The sequence below is a fragment of the Prosopis cineraria genome, unplaced genomic scaffold, assembly GCF_029017545.1.
Source record: "Prosopis cineraria cultivar Desert tree isolate PC_DT_omini unplaced genomic scaffold, ASM2901754v1 PC15, whole genome shotgun sequence".
Lineage (NCBI taxonomy): Eukaryota > Viridiplantae > Streptophyta > Magnoliopsida > Fabales > Fabaceae > Prosopis > Prosopis cineraria.
In genome coordinates, this window is record NW_026555346.1 from 878,612 (window position 1) to 896,249 (window position 17,638).

General features: G+C 32.5%; 1 protein-coding gene and 1 pseudogene across 1 annotated transcript; one reads left to right on the forward strand and one right to left on the reverse strand.

Annotated features, from left to right (window-relative positions):
• Nucleotides 1-8,426: 8,426 nt before the first annotated feature.
• LOC129294240 (LOB domain-containing protein 12-like) lies at nt 8,427-9,191 on the forward strand (annotated as a pseudogene).
• Nucleotides 9,192-14,695: 5,504 nt separating this feature from the next.
• LOC129294514 (cytosolic endo-beta-N-acetylglucosaminidase 1-like) lies at nt 14,696-17,544 on the reverse strand. Its single transcript, XM_054932943.1, has 4 exons — nt 17,437-17,544; nt 17,038-17,093; nt 16,418-16,553; nt 14,696-15,558 (listed from the first exon to the last, which is right to left on the reverse strand). Exons 1-4 carry the CDS (start codon nt 17,542-17,544, stop codon nt 14,842-14,844), a joined length of 1,017 nt encoding a protein of 338 aa, XP_054788918.1. The 3' UTR covers nt 14,696-14,841.
• Between the last annotated feature and the right edge of the window lie 94 nt (nt 17,545-17,638).

Below are 17,638 nucleotides of genomic sequence, written 5' to 3' on the forward strand. Positions count from 1 at the left end.
CTTCTCCTAATAATATATATTTTCAATTCATATGTTAAGTTAGAAATTCGTGCATTTATTATGTAAATTTAGGATATTGAGTATTGACACCTCTAGTAATAGCATTCCATCTTGTTCAATTTATTTTCTAGCTGACCACATTATGTAGGTTTACTTTTTAAATTATTAAGCTGCACTTGTAGCTTTTTTTTTTTATTCATAAGTATTTATATTTAATGCCATGGTGAAATCCCTAACTGTTTTTTGTTTTGTTTGTTACTTATTCTATTTTCAACTGAAGCTTGTTATTATTGTTTGTTATTTGATAATAGGTTTCTAACTCTTAGAACATGGATTCATGAAGCATGGATGTTATTTTGGATTGAAATATTAAATATATTTTCCTTTTAAATGATGTTTGTTAGGCTTAAATTGGGTGCTATCAATTACGCAGGGCGACTCGAAGGTGCCCAACTCAAAATGTTAGAGTTTTTATTGAGTAAAAGGTTGCATTTTGCAGCCCATTCAACCTCCAAGCTGGGCATCAAGCATGGGCCTTGCCCTACCCACATATAGCCCTACTTGTCTGATTATCAATTAATATTCAATAGTCATAATTAATACTTTTTTTATGTGATTTTGTTTGCCCTAATGCCATTTAAGATAAAATTTGTGCATATAATACAAAACTAATAAAAAAAAATGGCTCTTCCTCTATCCCAAATTTTATAATACTTTTAGATAAAATTACATATACAAATAAAATTTATTAAGTACATCTTACAACCTTTTTTTTAAGACAAAGATATACATTTTTAAAATACTGTTCATTTAATATTTTGCTTGTGACATAACAATAAAGAGAGAGAATGTATGTGATGGATAATACTGAAAATATTATTAGTGAAACCTTACTTTTGGCTAAGTGCCTTACATTTTGGGATGTCAAATTTTCTCTAAAAATATCTTATAATTTGAGATAGAGGGAGTATTGAGGCTTCATTGAAATTGTTTTAATCTCAAAAACACTTAAAAGATGTTTTTATTTTTTATTCATGAAAACAATATTTGATTTTTTTTCTACAAAATATTTTTTTAAAAATATATTATCAAATAGGTTTTTTTTCTTGAAAAACAAGAAACTATTCCTAAAACAAATTGCCAAGCATGCCCTTAATTATGGGTGACGAATGACATAATAAATCATGAGAAACTTCAAGAAAAACATATGTCACGCAACTAGAATAAAAAATAAGAACCGAAACTGGCAAGCCACCCCATTTAACCCCTGTTTATATAAAAGCTTGGGTTTGAAAAAATGGCACTTTAAAAAAAATCAAGCCTTAAAATTTTAATATTAGAATTTTTATTATTTATTTTTAATTTTTTTACATTATAGTTTATATTTTAAACAACAATATAAATTATTATAATTGAAAATTTTAATTTTCTAAAAATAAAAATTATAATAAACACAGACTTATAAGCTTAACCCTAGCTAAATTGGATGACAGATGGGAATATATTTTCAACTTTGAACTACGGACTTATAATTTTAATTTTAATTTTAACTGATTACTGGAAATACGAATTCAGTCTGATTAACTGATTAATTTTAATTATGAAAGGAAAATTTTAATTTTAATTTATTTTTAATGGAAATACGGACTTATAATAAACTTTAGTTTTTTGAGCTTGAACTTACACGAATTCAGCCTTCCCGTTTTCCAGTTGAGTCACAGCCCACATCTTCGCCAAGTAAATGGGAATATATTTTCCCAAGCATTACAAGCTAAAACCCCGAGCAGAGCAAGATTTGGCAGAAAATACGAGGGGACAGCAAGTAATTCCTCACCGCCATCGCCCATTTATTTGGAAAAGGCAAATGGTACCTTAGCTCCTTTAATTCCTATTTATAAAATAAAGCTACCTAACTCAGATTCTCGGGTGTTAATTAAACTAATTTAACAGATTAATTTCTTGAATATACTTTTATTTTTTTTATTTATATCCTTATTTAATAGCACCTATTTTATTTACTAACTTTTAACAAGAAAAATAGCGTTTATAATAAGGAGAATGATCGATAAATCTTTCTAAAATAGGAAAATGATAATTTGATCCAACGAAATGTAATAATAATATTTTTAAAGGAATACTTTGAACTTAAATTTATATGTGAAATTACTTTAATATCCTTTTGTGATTTAAAAAGTTATTATTTTTTTGATTGTTTTAGTCATTAATTGAACCAAATTTGTGAGCAATACAAAATTAGTTGGACTATATCGATAGAAAGTTATGCTTCTATAAATTTTTTTAGTCATTAACAAAACCAAACATGCAAATATTTATAGCAAACTTGTAAAGTATATTAGGTTTTGCTGATTAGAGAAAAATACTGATATAAAGTTGTATTATTTTTTTAAAATTATTTTAGTTATTAGTAAAACAAAACTTGTAAATATTTATACCAGACTTATAAATCATATAAAATTAACTACAAAGAAGAACTAAAGTAATTTCATACAAAAAAAAAATTGAGACCTCACTATTATTATTACATGAAATTAAATTATCATTTTTCTATTTTGGAACTATTTGTCTATCATTATCCTTTTGTGATAAGTCATTCTAGAACTTAAATTTAATAGTAACGTATTGAAAAATAAATAAATACTCTTCAAATTTTGTAACACGAGAGTCCTATAAATATAAACAAATCATTCTTCAAATATTTTTTTGAGATAGTATTATTCTTGATCTCACATTTGGTCCATTCTTCTGTTAAAAGAGGGATCAGATTCCAAAGGCGTTGACGCGTAGTTGGGTTGGGTTGATTAGCTCAATGGATCGGCAAGGCCTTTAGATTTTAGGCCTAAAAAACAAAACTCTGTTGCAAAGCATCTTGCTACTCTACTAGCAAAAGATATGAATTAACTTGAACAGCACTCAGGCTGTTCTTTCATCTTTGTTTATAACAAGAAAAATGAAAAATGAAAGTAGTCCAAAGCTTCTAAAGCAAGTGTAAGTGTTCATGGATTGTGAATCATCCTTTTAAACTTTAGCCATGTCATTGAAAAAGTCAGAAAAAACAAATGTAACACACACACACACAGAGGAAGAGGAGTCCTTTCCTCCCCCCTTTTTTTTAAACCCCCTTTTTTATATATGCATAGTTCCACTCTATTATCTTGGCCCAGTTGTCTAATACTGATCAGATATTTCCTTGTGTTGTTTTTGTAGCAATTAACAAATGATGGGACTTGTTTGTTAATTGTACAATAGTCCACGGCATTTTCCGGGCTCGTGAACACTTTAAATTTACTAGATATATAAAAGAATAGACAGGTAGATTTTTATTTTCCATCATATACATGATTACAGGGTTAATTATTTGTAAAGCACTATTAAAACAGTTCAATATAGCGGACAAAGTATAACTCTCTGATTTCTCAGTGATAGCTTCTTGTTTTAAAAAATGTTCCACATTTAGCTTATTTCCTCACAACTGATCACAAGGTGGCCTGGGCGATTTGCTAGGACAAAATATATGAATAAATTATAGTGGATGGGTTAGGGTCAGGGTTAGGGAAACTGAGCATTCGTACGTGCAGATGGAATGTATATTATGATGGGAAGAAAACGTACTGTAGCGTGGACTCGAGAGAATCTTCATGGACACGGTGCACATTTAATGATCCTACGTGTTTTTCCCTTGTGCCGTGGCGAGATGTCTGTTCCTTCACCATTATTTTATTTTATCGTTTTAATTATGCTGTGTTGTGTTGGAATTTCGCGGTACCCTTGCACTTTCCAGGATTAATCGCATGCATGTGGTTTTGAACATTCCCAGTACGAGTATATATAACACGCACGAAACTAACCGAGAAGTCAGGGTCAGGGGAAATTACATTTTGAATAGCTGTAGATTCGTGCTCCTTTTAACACGTGACCACAAAATTAAAGGGGGGCGAATTAATTAGCTTCATGCATGCCTTCTTTATACAAGTTTAGCAGTTAGCACTGCTTACCTGTTACCATGGCTTCTAGATCTAGTTCTAGTTCTGTGAAATTTTCTTTGCAAAAAAAAAAAAAATACTATATATGTGAGAGTCATAGGAATTGAGGGAAGCTTTGGAGAATCATATGAGGCAATTAATGCGACGCAAGCTCAGGGTTCCCTGGAGCTCCCCCACTTTACAAGTTTCCGTATTAACATCCGTCGATATTAGCTTTCGTTTATAACAATCCTACAACTTAATTGCGTGTCAGGAATCTCATTAATGTCTTCTGAGAAGATTGCTCGCGTTTCCTTAACTTGTTTCTCAACTTTATTTGTTTTTTTAATTAACCTGCTTTCAAACAAGTACTCGTATTTACTATTTATATTAACCAGTCGCTTTATTAAAGCTTAAAATTACTTATCCTACTTCACGACCTATTCACCCATTCAATGTAGAACGGTTATATATGTCCTTTTAGAAATTCAAAACAGCGTTTATTAACATTTTTCAATACACTAATGGGAAACATGCATGTTTTAATGCATTAATATAAATTAAGAATAAATATATTATAATAATATGATTAATATTTCAATGTATTAATCGTATTTTTTAATCTGCATGCTGAATCATTAAAAAACTTATATTTTAGAATGGATGGAATATTTCTTGGCATCACACACACACACACACACAGCATGCGCAAATATTATCACGGGCGGAACTATGCCGACAATGAGAAGGGCAAGGTTCTACCCCTTTTACATATATATTGTAACAAGGTTAAAACACCTAACACCCATATGCCAAAAAAAAAAAAAAAAAACAGTAACACCCACTTCTTACTTAATTCACGTCTACATACACACACACACTTCGTATAAAAATATACCCATTATATATATAATATACTCATTGCATATGATATATATATATATTATATATTATAAAATATAAAATTTATTAGTTCATTAAAATATTTTTATTGATTAACATTACCTTTTATTTATCTTTTTAAATTAAATCATTTGAAATAACACATCATTTTTAAAATTGTACAATGCATCACAATTTTTTTTAATATATATATATATATATATATGTTGATTTAAGTTTTATAAAAATTTAAATATTTATCCTATCCTCTCATCAAATCTTAATATTCAATGGAATCTAATTCTAAATTAGGTACTTAAACCTATATACTTAATGTATCTTTTTTTTTCAATTAAATCTAAATAATTGGATTCTAACTTTTAAGAAAGTAAAAAAACATGAATAACAAGAGATGGTTATAAGGAAGCGGTGGCTAAAAAACCATATGATTTTGATAAAAATTTGTGTGTATAAGTTTATTATTTAAAATTTTCTTTAAATTTTAAAAACTTGGCTCCCTTGAATTTAAAATCTGCAGGTTCTGCCGCCCCTGCATATTATCACACATGCAATGAGTATATTTGCATAAAGCAATTAAATTAAAGTGGTTATATATATCGTGAATAGCACGACTCGTGGCAAGTTTATGGAGGGCTTGGTTTCGAATTAATTGATTAATTTAATAGTCTTCTATGCTTAAGAGTATCCTAAACAATGAATTGAGTCAAACAATCATTTTTTTCTTTTTTGGGTGGGAGGAGGTATTAATATTGATACCAGTGATAATGTGTGCATTCACGTGAATGTTTGAGTGTTAAATTACAGACATTCACGTTAAGCCTCTACCTCCTCGGTCTCTAAACAGCGACTTATTAGCGCTCTTACTTATTCACAGGAGAAGCTAAGCTATCAGTATCAGCAGTGTAGTATAGACAACGTATAGTAACATCGTGCGAGCCATTTCAAGTTTCGATATATATATATATATATATATATATTCTCTTGTATGCAATATAATGCCTAGTTAACTAATTCACGAAGATTAAAAAATAGTTATTATTTACCATTATTATGTAAAAATGTGTGTCACTAATTACCTCAGAGAGAATATTAAACTTAAGGAACAACTTGACTGAAAAATATATGTAATTAATAATGATGGTAATTTGAAAAAAATATTAAATAAGATATACAAATAAAACCAAGATTTTACCTCGTAAAGTTGAGATCATAAATTAAAACCAAAACAAAAATTTTAATTAGATCTTACACTTAAAAGAGAATAGTTTGCGCGCGAATATGAATTGCACTTGCACAGACAGATCACTTGCGTCAACCATAACCCTTGTTTTTATCTCCCTTCTTTCTCTCCACGTGGGTCCCCTTGGCCCTTCCAACACCAATATGACCTTAATTACTCCCAATTTTATTGTTCCCCCACCGCTTACCTGCCCTTCAACATTCAATTCCACTGTTGACTGTTGTTGTCTACGCCTAGCTTTTTTAGGCTGTAAATTTCCCGCTTCTGGCACGCTAATCCGCTTCAAAATAATAAATATTTCAAGGTATTTATAGACAAATCAAATTAAGAAAGGTAATTCATACATAAAATTGTTTATTTAATAAATGGTGCTGTGAAGTTGTTAAAGTGAATGACGGTATAATATAAAAACTATTAATAAATGTTACTTTGAACTTTGTTAAAAGATAAATACAGTAAAATGTTACCACGTGCTATACCACTATTTACTGCGATTGATTACAATTAAACTAAATCATAAAGGAAATCAACGTCAGATACAGGGGTGGCGTCAACGTCAGGGCAAGCAAACGGTTGAATTATGATGTCGAAGAAGAGAAGATAAACTTGACGACGCATTCGATGAAGTTGAAGCGGCTGATCGATAACAGTGAGCATTTAATTTAAGTTTCTTGTACTAATGACAAAGCATATGCATAAACGCACAACGTTTGGTGGGTCGGGGGGTCAATTGACAAGGCACGTGAACGTAATGCGCCACTTGTTCAACCTTGCAGGTTCTCAAGAGAGAGCTCGGTTGGACATAGAATGTAACATCATGGTACAGAACTCAGTAACGTAACGCCGCCCTTGATAAAACAAATAACCGCTTAAACCGTCACTATTCAGAGCGTGCCCTCTCACTTCAAGTGCCCACTGATTTGTGATTTCATTTCTAACATACTGCCTCTGTTTTAATTTATAAAAAAAAACTATCATTTTTTTATACAAATAAAATTATATATTTTAATAAATATTTATCATACATTTTTAAATCACTCCTCAGAATTTATATTAACAAAAATAATTAATGTATGCTTATATTAATTAACACAAGGCATTTTAGTTCAAGTTTTTTATTTTTCAGATTAATTATTATGATTAATCAATTTTTTTAATTTGTATGATGCAATTTTTTCTCTTATATATAGAAATTGAGAAAGTAACTTAATTGTATCCAACTTCAAACCCTCCTCATCACGATTAATATTATTCTTCTTTGACTGTCTTCAAATTAAAATCATCGTCAATGGTATATTAACATACAACTACTTCATATTCCGGGACTGGCGTGCTCTTCACGAGCGGTTAATGATATGTTTCACTTTGAATTCTAAAAAATACGCAGAACTTGCTCCAAGTTTACAAATTTGCCTTGTTTTTTAAAAATCAATAATTATACCCAAACGTGGCCTACTTTTTTTAGACAAAAGTTTTATGATTTTTTATGATTGCAATACTTTTAAAATTTTAATGTGTTATAATTTATAAGTCAACTCCAGCGAAGAGAAATAACTATTTTATACATGTCTTGCAAAAGAAAAGTAACCGTTAACTACAATAAACAACAGCGTTATTCCGGCCATTTCACTACGACAGGGACCTTTTATGCCCTCATGTCACAGGGGCATCATCCTTGAGCCTCTCGTAGTCTTGTGATCTAAGGCAATACAACAAAAAGAGTTGTGGTTTTAACGTCTCTATCGGTATTTTCTCTTTACAGATATATCCCTTTTGGTCTTTTTAACAAAATATCTTTTAAAAGTAATTTTTAATCTAAAATTGATGACACTTTGTAATAATTAGCTCATTTTTTTTAATTTTATCATTTTTAATTAGCATGAAAGTATTTAATGTAGTTATATTATTATTTAAAGTCAGGAATAAAAATGAAAGTACATCTCACTCTTTTAATGTACGTAAAATGATTAAAAATGTTTTATAATCAAAATTGGAGTAACTACAAATGAAATATGAAGAAGTCAAATTTTCTAACAAATTAATGGTAACCAAAACTGAAAAAGGCATCATCAACTCATTGAAAGAAATCACCATCATGAATATCTTTTTTTTTTTTTTTTTAAAGGAACATGGCCTCATAGTTGATTTGTCATACTCTATGCAAAGAGTGTACAGGTGTTAAATAAAATATGATTGAGAGGGGAGGCAGGCCATTATAAATAGCGGGTGGGAACACGGCTAAAGTCATGCTCGTCCAACTCTGTGGCTTTGTGTTTCCGTTCCATCAAACTCGCTCTCTTTCCAACATGGGTGGGAATTCGCCTTGCGCTTCATGCAAATTGCTCAGACGCCGATGCGCCAGAGACTGCATTTTTGCTCCCTATTCCCTTCCGACGATCCCCTGAAGTTCGCCATCGTTCACAAGGTTTTTGGCGCTAGCAACGTCAGCAAAATGTTACAGGTTCCTCACCACTTTCCCCGCTCCGTTTTCTTTTTGCTCCCAGAAACACCACACCATCTTTAGTTGTTCTTTCAAGGTTTCGCCGTACTTATCTTGTACAAACACGGGACAAGACATGATGAAATTTATAATAATTACAAAGTCAAAAAAGTAGAAAACCTTCCTTTTCAAGTACATATTTGGTTTCATTTTGCGTCTTGTATGATGAATGATTCAGGAACTTCCGGTGCACCAGAGACCCGATGCCGTGAGCAGTCTAGTGTATGAAGCTAATGCGAGAGTGAGAGACCCTGTTTATGGTTGTGTTGGGGCCATATCGTACCTGCAAAACCAGGTCTCGGAGCTTCAAATGCAGCTCGCTGTGGCTCAAGCAGAGATACTCTGCATCCAGATGCAGAGTGGTCCGGTGATGCTGACAAACCCAGAAATTGATGGCCCCCATCACCCCAAGTCCTTCTTTCTCCAAAATGACCTCCCTCAGTGCCTCAATTTAACTTCTTCTGCCAATGTAATTCATCATGATCACTCTCTCAAGAGAGAGAGCATCTTTGGACACGACATGGTTTCTTGAATAAGAGTTTCTCACGTGCTTTGGGTTTCGTGGCCATTTTTGTTCCATCGTTTTCACGATTTTTTTTTTCTGCACATATAACATGAAGGACGAGAAGTTTTCTGCACTGGGATTATTTTAGTGCCGAGGAGAGAAGCTGGGAGTAATATAGGGTCAACTATAGCATGTGATTATAAGTGCTAGTGAAGTAATTTAGAGCGTTCTGAATCAGTAAACCTGTTAAACTAAGGATCAAATGTGCTTGTAAATTAATGGATTGAGACGAGGGTCGGTGGGAGTTCTCAAAATATATATATATATATATATATATATAACTCCGGGGGTTGGGGGGGTGACATTGTGATAAAGTGATAATCATATCAAATGTCTGGCCATCTGTATAAGCATATTCCAGAACGTTTTATACTTTTATTTTCCCATATAGAATTTTTGAATACTTCGAAACTAGAACTGCCTGAATACAAGAACGTTTTATTTTCCGAAATAGAATCCATCCTTTGAACTTGAGACTTGAGAGCGCCTCTGATTTTTTTTTTTTTTAAAAGAAAACAGAGTGCCTGCATTCAAGTTCCAGAATGTGATTAGCAAACAAGCCGAAGTAGAGAATTGCGGTCACTACAGTGTCAACTTGCTTCCAAGTCTCATGTATATGTATTTCGTTTTTGGTCCTATTTATAAAATGGAGATAAAAAGCCTGGAGACAATTTGTACCCAATCTTCACTATCATTTTCATTTCTATTATCGTCAATGGCATGTATAGTGGGAAGCATCAGAGTTGAATCTATGAGAGCGAGTGCTGGAATATGTAGATATTGAATCACGAACGAACAATCATCTGTGTAAAAAATAAAAATGTATAATTAAACGTGTTATGCATGAGTTCCTAATAATTATAGCCGCTTTGTAAGATAAAATTAATGGGCAATGTGTTTGTTTTTTTCTTGTAACTGTAACCTGAAGTTCTTGCGAATAAATGATGATACACGGAATGTTATTCCATGATGGCGCGGTTATGAGACGGACAATAATCGCAGGGTTGTAATTTTTGGCTCAGTTGTTGGCAAAGTTTCTCTTCTGACCATGTTACTCAACCTCTCGCATCTCTCTCACTTTCCTGTCTCATCATCTGTCAATTACCTCACAAGCTACAATCTCCTTTACCTAACAGATAACTTTAAAAATCTCTCCGACTATTATATATATAGCAACTGCTGTTTTTGTTTCTTCTAGCTGCTGCTTCACGTGCAAAGTGCTCAGTTCATGGGATGTGCCTCGTATAAATATCTCACATTTTATATATGTTTTTGTAAATCCACCTCTCCAGACTATTATATGTCATAATCAAAGGCAATATTTTGGATATTCGATGGGGATGAAAAGGGAAAAGGGGGAGGGGTAACAGCCGTCAGTTGTTTTGTTTTTAAATTTGTGAAGGTCGCCCAGCTTTAGAGTTTCATATGTGAAAGCGTTTTGGCAAAGTCAAAGTTTGGAAGCTTAATGAGTTCATTGATTGCTGGCTACCAAATCCTGGTTTTAGCTGGGGGATTCGATCTTGTCTTTATGTAGCCCCATGGTGAGTGCTTCAGGGAAATGTGCGACTGATGAAGCTACCAGTGTCACCACAATAAAGGCCGATATAATATATACTCCATATGATTAAGCCACCCGTCGTCATAGAATTTGGCAGCTTCTCGATGGGTTTTCCTTTTCTTTTACTTTTTAACACAATGCCATCTCCAACTCTCTTGACCTCCACACGATCAAATCAAACAGATGCCAATGTCACGTAGTTAACAAATCATATCAAAATGGCACTAACGCGAGCCTTTATTTACCGGTTCATTATGTTGTATTCCTGGCCGATCTTGATTGTGTAAAGCTTTTTATGTGCCTAATTTTCTACCCTATTCTTCCATTATTCATCCTTTTAAAGATTTTTAGTATTGAGCTTTCTTATTTTCAATGTTTATCTTTAATATATTTTTTGTACTGCAAAAATCAAAGACGATTATGATTAAAAAATCTTGACCTATTGTTGTTCACCGCAAGTGCACGGATCGTAGCAAGTAATATAATGAAAATAAAGTATCGTTCTTTTGAGAATTTATTCAAGAACAATGATCAAGCAAAAGATTAAGCAAATTCAATCAAGTTGAGTTACACATAATTAGGTAAAAATGATTTTTTTTATGAAGCTAATACTAAAAAATAAAGAAAGTGATTGATTCACAAACTTCAAACACAATTGAGACCTAGGATTATTTATCCCCCTTGCATTTCATAACACCAAAATTACCTCCTCTCATAAATTCTTTTAATGAAAATAAGTGCTAACCTAGGGTTCTAAAAATACTCGAACAAGCTCTCTGAAGTCATGAACAAGTGTTTAGTTAAATTAATTGCCCAATCTCTTGTTACAATTAATAAAACTCAATTTTAAACACCGACCCTAATGTGGTTATGCAAGGCTAGCAAGTATATCTCTATCTTACTAGCAAAACCATCCATTCAACATGCAAATATCAAGTTCTTGCACAATATTATCCAAATTCTACAGTCAACCTAGCCCTCTCAAGCATCAATTAAGTGAACCCAACATCTAAATGGTGGCCAATCATGTAGAGGCATTAAGGAAAGAGTAAAATAAACACACACACACACACACACACATATATATATATCATTAATCACAAAAAGAGAGGAGAAAGATAGTGTTAATTCATATAAGGGTTCCAAATAATCCTAGAACAAAGGGTTTAGCTACTCATAATCATCCACAATCTACAAATATATAAAATAAGTAGACACATTTCAAATTACAAGAGAGGAAAGGGAAGAGGAATGGAAAAATCGAAGAAAATGAGCTCCAAATGTCTTCAAAGCTTCAATCTCTTGATCCTAACTCTTTAATGCCCAAATCCTAGTATAACCAAGCTTCAAAAGTGTCTAAAAGTCTGAAGAATGCATTTTGGGTCGAGCTCTCAACTTATATGTATCCTAACCAACTAATCTTTAATAAATGAAACGCAGTTGACAGCGGCAAAAGTCAAAAACGAAAGTCACGACTTTGAGACGACTTTGGCAGTTTTGCATTGTTTTTACAGCTACCGAAAATCATTCATTTTGCTCTTGATTTCTTCATCCAAAAGCCTTCTAAAAAATTTACAAAGCTCCAGAAATGCTTCTAATCAAAACTTCAATCAAAATAACATGAAATTAGGCTAAAAATATCAAATTAAAGTCAAGAACACAAGCCCAAAACAAAATGCATATTTTCCTAATTTGGGCAATAAAAAATATATACAATTGAACCAAAATGGATTAGAATCTAAAGAAAATGTGATGAAATAACATGAACTTCTAAAGGTCAACACTTATTTATGAAAAATTTAAATTCCTCAATTTCAATTAATATCGTTAAAAATCCTCAAATGTTATTTTTCTGATAATTAACATATTAAAAAAAAATTCTCTGCATGTATATATGTGTTTATGACTTCAACTTACTATATAAGATATCTGCAACGTCTATAAAAATTATGGCACATCTGTGTATCTTGATCATTAGATTTCTGTTACTATTAAACACCACTAATTTACAGTGCTAATTATTCCCCCCAAGACTATACACTTCGGTCTTCTTTTGATTCCAGGCTTCAGTCATTATCTGAACTAAACATTAGATTTTCCAGACTTTTTTCTTGTAACCTTTCCCCCAGTTTTACTCTTCATTGTTACACACTCCACCAACACAAATGCGGCTGGCACGTTTTTCGGAATTATTAATTAATAATTAATGAATCAAAATAAGTCATGCATAGAATAGCCGAATGATTACTCCTTCCAAATCATAATATAAGCCGTTAATACAAAATATAGAATAGTAAATAGGTGTTCAATATTTTTTTTCAATTACACCATTATTTTATTAAGTAATTAATGAGAATGTATTAGAAAGTCAAATGTTATATTTATTGCTCTCAAGAGCATAATTTGAAAAATGTGAAATTTTTTTAGAAAATCAAAATGCTAACTAACTTTTTTGAAAAATGTAAATCAAAATGTTATATTTATTGCTCTCAAGAGCATAATTCTTGTTGCCTGATGCAAGAAATTTATTAATAATTAATTTTGAAATATTTTTGACCTTGAAGCTTGTTATAATTCCAAATTTTTTATTATGAAAAAAAGTGAACATGTATTTGATTTAAAGAAGCATACTGGTTTTTGCCTCAAACGGCAAGAAAGGACAAATTGATTGCGTGTTTTCTTAAAAGTGAAACGGTTGTTCCCGGCAAAATAAGATAAGATAAGGTAAGATAAGATAGGATGGTTGTTATATAGTGTTGTTAATCTTGAGAAATATTTAGATTGATCGAATGTATCATATTATTTATAATCTGTTTAATAAGAACATGACATTTAGATATTATTTAATATAAATTAATTCTGATATTAATGATAATAAAAAGAAAAAAAAAAAAAATTGAATGTGCATTCTGTTATAAAAATAAATCAATTAAAAAGTGTTACAAAAAATTTTATTAAATACTTGAAATATTTTAATTAAATAGATCACAAATGACATGATACACTTGATCTATTTAAATATTTTTTGGTTAACCTTAATGCTTCTTACTAAAGATGTCCCATAACGGGTCCACCCACCATTTGTTTACTATAATATAATTAGTTATTAGTTATTTATATAAACCCTGAAGGCCTAAATACAGATAATTAAAGGTCCAGCAAGACGCCAAAGTAAAGTGAAGGTTTGAAACTTAGAGTGAATTGGAGATTACTAGATGCTTCTGGATAAAAATTTGAAGAGGCCAGAAGCCTTGGATTGCAGAAACTGCAAACGAGATAAAGCCAATTTGCAGCTTTCACTCCATTCGCTCTGTTAGAATACGTATAACTTTAGCTTGTAGTTAGTCAAAATATAACAGCAATTGAAGAGAAATTTCAGACATTTGTCAAAATACGCAAAACAAAAGCACACCCCTGCTTTCCAATATGAAATTTTGAATTATTGCGGAGACAACAAAAGTGGAAGTAGGAACTTAGTTTTCATTTGAGGGCTCGAGGATAATACTTCCAAAACATTTTCTTCTGGAATCCAGATGCCACTAACCCGTCCCTTTTCAGTTGTCTTTCGTTTTTCTTCTTTTTCCTTCCACTTGTCAAGTCAAAGTAAGATTTTTTTAACCTATGGTGGAGAAAATCTACACTATGTAGAAGCTACTCATACAGATTTATTTTCTTTTCCCTTCTCTCTCTCTCTCTCTCTCTTTGTGCTTTCCGCACTACAATGTAGATACGAACAAAGCGGTTATGCTGCTGATTCAAAGGATTTAATATACATTAAGCAGCCTGGAGCATTGAACCTACTCACAGTGACTACTGTATGTAGCCCTCTAAAAAATAATTATAGTCAATTCCCAGCCTGCTTTTGGACTCATCACCAGCATCCTGTTTAACCCAAACCTGCGCAGTGCTTCTGACTGATCAGCATGAAGCAGTAGTAACAACAACGATAAAAAGGGCACTTCACTTGTACCGTTAGAATGAAGTTTCATTAATTTTTGCAGCATAAGTTTAACAAGTAGATGCCCTCTCCAACCTCACATTTTACAATAGAGTCTTCCTATGAAGGAGAAGTGATGTTACATTAAAAATGAACATTTAAGCATTTTCAACATGCAATTCATAATATGGAGAATCATCCAGCTTCTGATTGGTACCGTCATCACTACAAACTTGTATAATAAATCTGACACGGGAAATGACAGCAGGAATTTTGAGGTCAGCAACGTAGAAGCAATTCACTTGTGCAATTCCAAGGTACTCTGGCATTGGCACACGTTCTGTTTGTTCTGATAGTTTCTCGACATACACTTTGTAGTTAAGGAACACGTAATTATCACCATCTTTCAGGTTCCAGAGAAGTTTGAGACTAAGGGCCTTTGAACCCTCGGAATCTGATATCCATTTGATGTATTCACCACTAACTAGCCACGAAGTAGAGATGGGAAAATCTGAGTTATGAGCAGAAGTCTTGATTGTAATGTGACCAAGAACCGCAAAATAGTCCGTTGAAGAACCCACCCTGCTATCAGGGCCATATGATCTGGACTTAAGTCTTGGCATATTATACGGAGGCTCTGATCTGTAGCACACTGCATGGATTGCTGTCAACACGTACCCAGTCATGGTGATTGTGCCTTCATGTACAACCCATTGAGGGGAAAGTCCCCTGAGTTCATGCGTCGTGAGTGCTTTGTCGAATTTGCTTGAGAGCTGATTCATTTGCGGGGATGTAAGGAGTACTGAAGTTCTTTCGTTTGCAATGGAAGTGAACTCAAGCACAAGTCCCAATGAAGAATTGCTATCAGATTTCACCTGCATTAGTCGTAGGTTTCATGAGTGAACGAGATTAAAGAAAAGAGCCGGAATTGTCCAGTTGGGCAGTATAACAATGGGAGAATGACAGTTAAGGAACTTCTAAGAACATTAATCTCAATTTCGGACCGTGAAATTTTAAAATCCCAGGCAAGGACTATGGTCCTTAATTGTGATAAAAAAAATGTAATTTGTGAGGTGGGATTCACTAACGCGACTTGAGAATTTACTAACCCAACTTGAGAAAATTACTAACGTATATTGTGAAAACATGAAACCCTACTTGGAAATGGAATTTTTAACAAAAAGTGCCACTTGGGAATTCACTAACTAAACTTGAAAAAAATTCTAACGTATATTGTGAAAAAATGAAACCCTACTTGAGAATTATTAATAAAAAGTGACTTGTCCAAATTGATGTTTTTTATTAAACAATCGATTCCCAAATGGAGTTTCATGTTTTCACAATATACGTTAGAAATTTTTTCAAGTCGAGTTAGTGAATTATCAAGTAGCGCTTTTTGTTAAACAATTGATTTCCAAGTAGGGTTTCATGTTTTTACAATATACGTTACAAATTTTCTCAAGTTGGGTTAGTGAATTCCCAAGTGGCAATAATGAATTCCACCTTACAAACTACATTTTTTTTTATCACAATTAAGAACCATGGTCCTTAACTGGGATTTCAAAATTTCACAGTCTGTAATTGGAATTAATATTCTTAGAAGGTCCTTAATTGTCATTCTCCCTGTAACAATTGGCCAAGCAAAATACGCCCCATTTCCTTTTTCCTGATTGTGTAGCCTTGAGTTTACAAATGACAAATATATGCTATACTTTTCACAAAGAGAAAGCTTACAGAATATAATATGTGGATAGGTGACTCCCCCACAGGAAACTGCCCCTGAAAAATTCTCTTCTGGAAATAAGTTTGTCCCTCGAGAGATCCTTTAAATGTAATGTCCCCCCCTCCACTATAGGATGCTTCCTTAAAGCTGCAAGTTCCAAGAAAGAAAGCAAATGATTGACATCTTTTCATAATTAATTTTGGAAAACTATTCACTATGTAGATGAAAAAAAAAACAGAAAAGCAATGTTGTGATAAAGTCATTAGAAAAGAAAGAAAGAAAGAAGTGTGAATATGAGAGAAGACTCTGCACCACTATCAGCTTAGCCATCAAACATCAAACTCCTAATCTTGCCAATAAAGATGTTCTAGAGGATGACCCCATAATTAAAGGCATGATTTAAAATAGAACAGTTTTTTTTCATCATCAGGCGACAAAAACAGTTCTTTGCAATTGAACAAGGATTACCTATCCTGAAACATCCTCATATAATCTAAATATCAGAGTGAGTCAGTCAATTATGTCTTCTGTTTGAGTACATTGTTTTTGAACATATGAATTATATGACATACATTCTGCGTTGTTAATCAATTAAAAAAATTAGTAGAAGGAAATTCTGATATGTACTTACTCAACAAAGGCTTGAATAGAAGCATTTGGAGTGACACCAGCAAACTCAAGGAACGGCTGCACACATATATGTAACAGAATATAAACAAACTTTGAACAAGGACCACTTGTATCAAAGAAGGAATTACAGATTAGAAGGCATGGCATTGGTGTATAGTTGCAATTGAAGGAAAAAAGTAAAACCATCCATTGCACAAGAAAAGAAGGATCTGTGATGAACATGAGGACCTGGAATAAGACTGGGAAGTGTCTATCAAAGATCACAAATATTTTACTTGTTACTGCAGATTAGCTTTATTAAATTGATATTACTGGATGTCAGAAATGACAAACAAGCAATTAATGAATGGTGTATGTATGTATACGCAACCATCCATATGGTACTTATTTGAGCACATACCTGTAAACCTTGAGAAGAAATGTTGCACCAAGCAGCATCATACACTGTGTCTCCGTCAATTGAAATATGATAACCACGTCCCTGAAAGTAACAAAGAATGTCCACCATTTGAAAGATTCACAAGAATCTAATCTAGAGTGTTTTTCCTCAACCCAAAGGTTTAGTAAGCAGAACAGAAATAGCAACCATGAAATATCTCAAG